General features: G+C 40.4%; 1 protein-coding gene across 1 annotated transcript in view; it reads right to left on the bottom strand.

The window, feature by feature from the left end:
* The window catches only part of LOC101859938 (probable E3 ubiquitin-protein ligase bre1), a gene marked incomplete in the record, with an annotated part of 18,579 nt that overhangs the window by 3,148 nt on the left and 10,529 nt on the right, over positions 1-4,902 (bottom strand). Inside the window, 2 exon segments of the mRNA XM_013083334.2 lie at positions 1,375-1,577; positions 3,622-3,772. Of these exon segments, the coding sequence (XP_012938788.1) occupies positions 1,375-1,577; positions 3,622-3,772 (354 nt within the window).

Genomic DNA, 4,902 nt, shown 5'->3' with positions numbered 1-4,902 from the left:
CCCCCAAAAGAAAAAAGTGTAAAAAATAAAAATACACCTCTTTTCTTACAATGTTTCAAGTACCAAATCGAGTTTCCAAAGTGAACTCTTTCGGAAATTATGGAGGACGCAGTTATCCCCCTCTGACTTGAACGACGCGATCTTCTGCGTTTATTTAGGGTTACAAGTAATCATGCAGCAGCTATCGTCAAATTCAGAGACGGAAGCAAATCCGTCTGTCCCTCTATGCATCGAGCTTGCCAGCGTAATATGTCTGCTTGTTTATTTTCCTTTTGTACTGTGTTTCTATCATAGATAGTATCTCCCTATGAATATGTCTTTCTCTCTCTCTTTCTCTTTCTCTCTGTTGCTATCTATCTATCTATCTGTCTGTCTGTCTGCCACTCTATATCATTCTGTTTCTTCCAGTCTCGGGCTCTCCCTCCCCCCTCTCTCTCATTCTCTCTCTCTCTCTCTTTCTCTCTCTCTCTCTCTCTCTCTCTCTTTCTCTCTCTCTCCCCCTCTCTCTCGCTCTCTCTCACTCTCGCTCTCTCTCTCAGTGACGGTGGGTGGTTCTAAATGTTGGTGGGGCTGAGAAATCAGGGTACGTAGAGTTCAAAGGTAAGATTTCAGGGGACATTAGAGATATGTGGGAATATGTTTCATTCATACACTCACACACGAACGCGCTCGTATGACCTTATACAGTTGCGAGCGACGTAAAACACTTGCCCAAAAAATTAATTAATGAATTAATTAAACTCGCAAATGCACACAAACAACAGTTACTGGATTAAGTCGTGGGGTCGTAGAAAGCAAGGCATTCCTAAAACGTGGGCTCATGAGCTTGTTTTGGTTACTGGGTCTCTGGGAGAAGTGTGTCATGAACTTTCCCCCCATTGTCTGGGCTGGCAGAGAACGAGCTCTCCCTAACAACAGTTTCTGCGGGCTCTCGTTTGTTTCTTTTAACTTTTTTCAAGAAAAGTTTCATAAAGAAAGGACCGCGGGAATGAGCTCATCCTTTGCAGACCCCTAAACACATTTGATTGGCTATTAGGTTACTATCGTTGTAAGCGGTGAATACAGTGATTGTATAAACGAGCAAGCGTGTGTGTGTTTACCGCATGCAACTTAAGGCGGAGGCGGAAGATTCTGAATCAGTTCTAAAGGTTTCAACTGATTATCTCGTTTATTAGAAGGAACATTCTTTTACGGAGGGGGTGGGGTGGGAATGGGTGGGGCTCAAGCCCTTTAGACCTACACTAGGCCCCGCCACTGCTCTCTCTCTCTCTCTCTCTCTCTCTCTCTCTCTCTCTCTCTCTCTCTCTCTCTCTCACTCTCTCTCCTTATGTCATTATCGCTTCGCTCACTCTCTGACATCGCACTTTTCCTCACCTGCTGCTCCTCAAATCTCTTGTAATGCTCATCATGCATTTCCGCCATCTTGGCTTCTTGCAGCTTTAGCTGTTTCTCCTGTTCAAGTACTTGATTGCGCAGGTGCACAGCCTCATTGCGGAAGTGACTGCTCTGTTCTGCAGAATGTTCCTCCTGCTCTTCCATCCGACGACGCAATGCCTTCATGTCCTCCTCCGACCGAACTGGTTTTAAAAGATAAGGACAGTTACTTTATATTTTGTTACTTTGCTTGTTTTATGATGAGTCTGTTTCGCTTCTGTCGTTGTTTGTTCCTTTTTAGAAGTGCTTTTTCAAGGGGGAAAAGGGGAGACGGGTAAATGTGTTTTACGTTAACTGTAATTACGCCATGGAGATTTTATTAATTAATTTTTCATAAGGTACAAAAGACAACAAAATTGATTCGGCACGTGGAAGTCGGGTGTTCCCACCCAAAAGGTTTTTTTTTTTAAATACGTTTTTCTTCGTAGAATACTTCTTCTTCACCCTGTGCCCAAACAACCAAATCGTTTTCTGTAGACTGGCTCAAAACAATCAGGATTCCTGCTAATGTTAAACACACTTTCACTGTCCTTTTTCGGTCAAACCTTTAACCACAAATACTGTTGAGATGCTGTAACATCCGTGTGAGAACTTTTAATTCACGTATTACATGAGCCTATTGACAAAGACTTATCATCAATGTCAATTTTCCAAGACACGGTTTTTCAATCGTTGGAGAGAAGCGTAGAAACAATTTGTGGGAAACGGCAATATCTTGAGACCAATGAAGCGACAAGTTGTCAGGGTCATTCATAGTGACTATTACTAATAGAAAAGATAAGCATGATTTAAGGTCTGTCACCGAAAAGATATATTTTTCTATGTCGACAGACACCAACAATCTAATTTTTAAAACATTTTGTTGAGTGACATGACGCAGAAACAGGAGCGGCCAGGTTGTTGAACTCACATAGAAATCTGGTTCCATTTTCGTTATTCAATGTTCTTTGTCCTTTGTTATTTGTCTGTCTACTTGTTTGGGAATAATTGCTATTGTTTGTGCGTAAGGTATTCTACATTCCAACTGCATTGTCCTCACAAAACATTGAAACTGTATGTTTCTTGCTCAGCTGTGTTTAAATTACACGCGCGTTTTCAGTCATTAAAACTTTGTCCAATTTTTATCTCCTCCTGGTTAGCCTGCGGGTGGTTGGAGGGCTCCGCTGGTAGGTCTTACTGATTAATATTACTTTCTCTATGTTGTTTCTGTCTGTCTGTCTTACCTTTTTCCAGCACTAAATGACCACTATTGTGTTGATGTGCTTCTCTTTACTCAAACAAAACAGCAAACCGGTTAGTCTTGATGAGGATATGTCGTAAAAATGTCATTTTTTATAATGCTGCGTGAGGGATCTTGGATCAAATCTTTAACAGAGCATTCTAGAAGGGAAACGGGCATTGAATCGTAAAACATGTAAGCAGTGAAACTGATTTGAAAAGAATTTCGCTCCTATACTTTTTCGTACAAATATACAGGAAACACATGAAGTTAACGGGACCGTGTCTTTGATTATATGTATTTGAATATTTATAACAAGCCAAAAGAACACCGATTTAGATGGAACATGCCACAGCTACCAAAGTCTGAGTTATCAAGCGATATTCTAGTAACGTCTCAAGATTTGAAAAATTATAACTACTCTCTCGCCTTAATACATGGTTTTCGCCTCAAATTCGCTTTAACTTATATATTTTAAAGATAAACTTCACAAAGCACTTCAGTTCTTCCAAGAGAGTAAAACGTATTAACTGGTTACTGAAACGTCAAAAGCAACCTATCGTCCAGGTGTAATTACAAAGTGTGGCCATGCTCATTACACAGTATTATGCGAAATGAATATAGTTTAAATGTAGCGAATGTAGCAGAACTAGAAGACCCTATTCAGAGTTGGAGGAGAAAAGTTAGAGACTTGCAAAATATTTAAAAAACATATTTTTTCCCTTCTCAACCACCCTATATACAACACACGACTTCTATACTGACATAGAAAAGGTGCTAATCAAACTAGCTGTTTTCCTGAAAAATTAATATTGTCCTGGTGGTATGACAAGGATCACTGCCCCCCCCCCCCCAACCATAAAGCAGATCCATATTAGTACCGTATTGAAAGTTGAGAAAGGTATAAACCTTCACGACTTGCATTTTCGAACCACGAAAGGAACAAATAAGTGTATGCAATAATATACCTTTCTGAGTCTCCAGGGTATCAATCCGCCTCTCAAGGGCCTCTATTCTTGTCTGGGCTTCTTGCAGCCGTGCTTTTTTCTCCTCCACTTCCTCTGTCAAAGCGTTGATGATCTGTGCTTTGCGTTCGTTCTCTAGGGTCAGGTCTTGGACCTATGAGGAGGTTTGGTTGGAAACAGTTTTAAAAATTGAGTACAAAAAGCGCGTCTTCGTTTGTTGTTGTTTGTTTGTTTGTTTTTTGTTTTGTATTTTTCTCTGCTGCTGACATGGCCTTTACATATCTATATTCACGGTTTGATCAACTCCTATTTAGGTTTGTTTTCGAACTATGTATTTTGTCCTAGCTAGAGATAGCTTTTAAATTTTAGCGACTCATTTATTATTTACGTAACATAAGGCTTCCCTTTGGTTGAAGACATGAGCATCGTTCCTTTCTGTTGTGAGAATGAGGAGTGGCAGTTAACAACACGCTAGCTATGTCGGTGTCGATGGTTAAAACTACTTAACACCATCGACTATTTATTACTTATCTCATACTCATTGTTAAAACGATGCAGATATGATGTCCAGCTACGCTAGATATTATGCGATTTCCAGGGGAAAGTCATGCTTAAATCAGAGAACACTTAATGGCCTTTCCATTGATATGTAACACGCGGGCCGGTGATTTTTGTTAACTATTTTTTAGCTCAGATATCAATTTTTGGAAGTATACATATTATGTTAGTAAAAAAGACTTATCTTCCGATTCCCCGTGATTGTAAGATGAAATGTAAAGACTTTAGAGTCAAAACAGGGGAATAAAACATCCTGTGTCCATGATAACGAGCCAAAATAAAAGAGAAGTGTTCACGAATGCCATTTTATTTGACCTGCTCAGAAACTCAAAACTATGTATCCATACATCGTTGGAAAGCGTAGTATGAGAACGTTTCAACTGTCGATGCCCTTTCTTCGTTGTCGCTGATGGAATCCACCTTCCCGAGACATTGCAGGAGGCTTCTTAAACCACCTACAGGCGAATAGGACGCTTGCATCCATCGGGGTAAAACAAGGGACTGGGAGGGTAGAAGGGAGTGTGGTAATGTGCATCAAATTAACGTCTTGACCAAAAAGAGTTCACCCGCTCTGCGACACGTTGTAGACGGGGCAACAGTTGTGTTTTCATACACCTTGACAGAGCCTGAGAGCATAAATAGTATATAGAGCAACGAAAGATAAGAGAACACGTTCTATCGTTGTCGTGCTATCCATACGCCAATATAGTTCTCGTCTCTTTTTTT

This window comes from Aplysia californica, unplaced genomic scaffold (genome assembly GCF_000002075.1).
Source record: "Aplysia californica isolate F4 #8 unplaced genomic scaffold, AplCal3.0 scaffold00225, whole genome shotgun sequence".
Classification (NCBI taxonomy): Eukaryota; Metazoa; Mollusca; class Gastropoda; order Aplysiida; family Aplysiidae; genus Aplysia; species Aplysia californica.
Note: the sequence above shows the minus strand (reverse complement) of the source record. Positions and strands in the feature narration are given on the sequence as shown.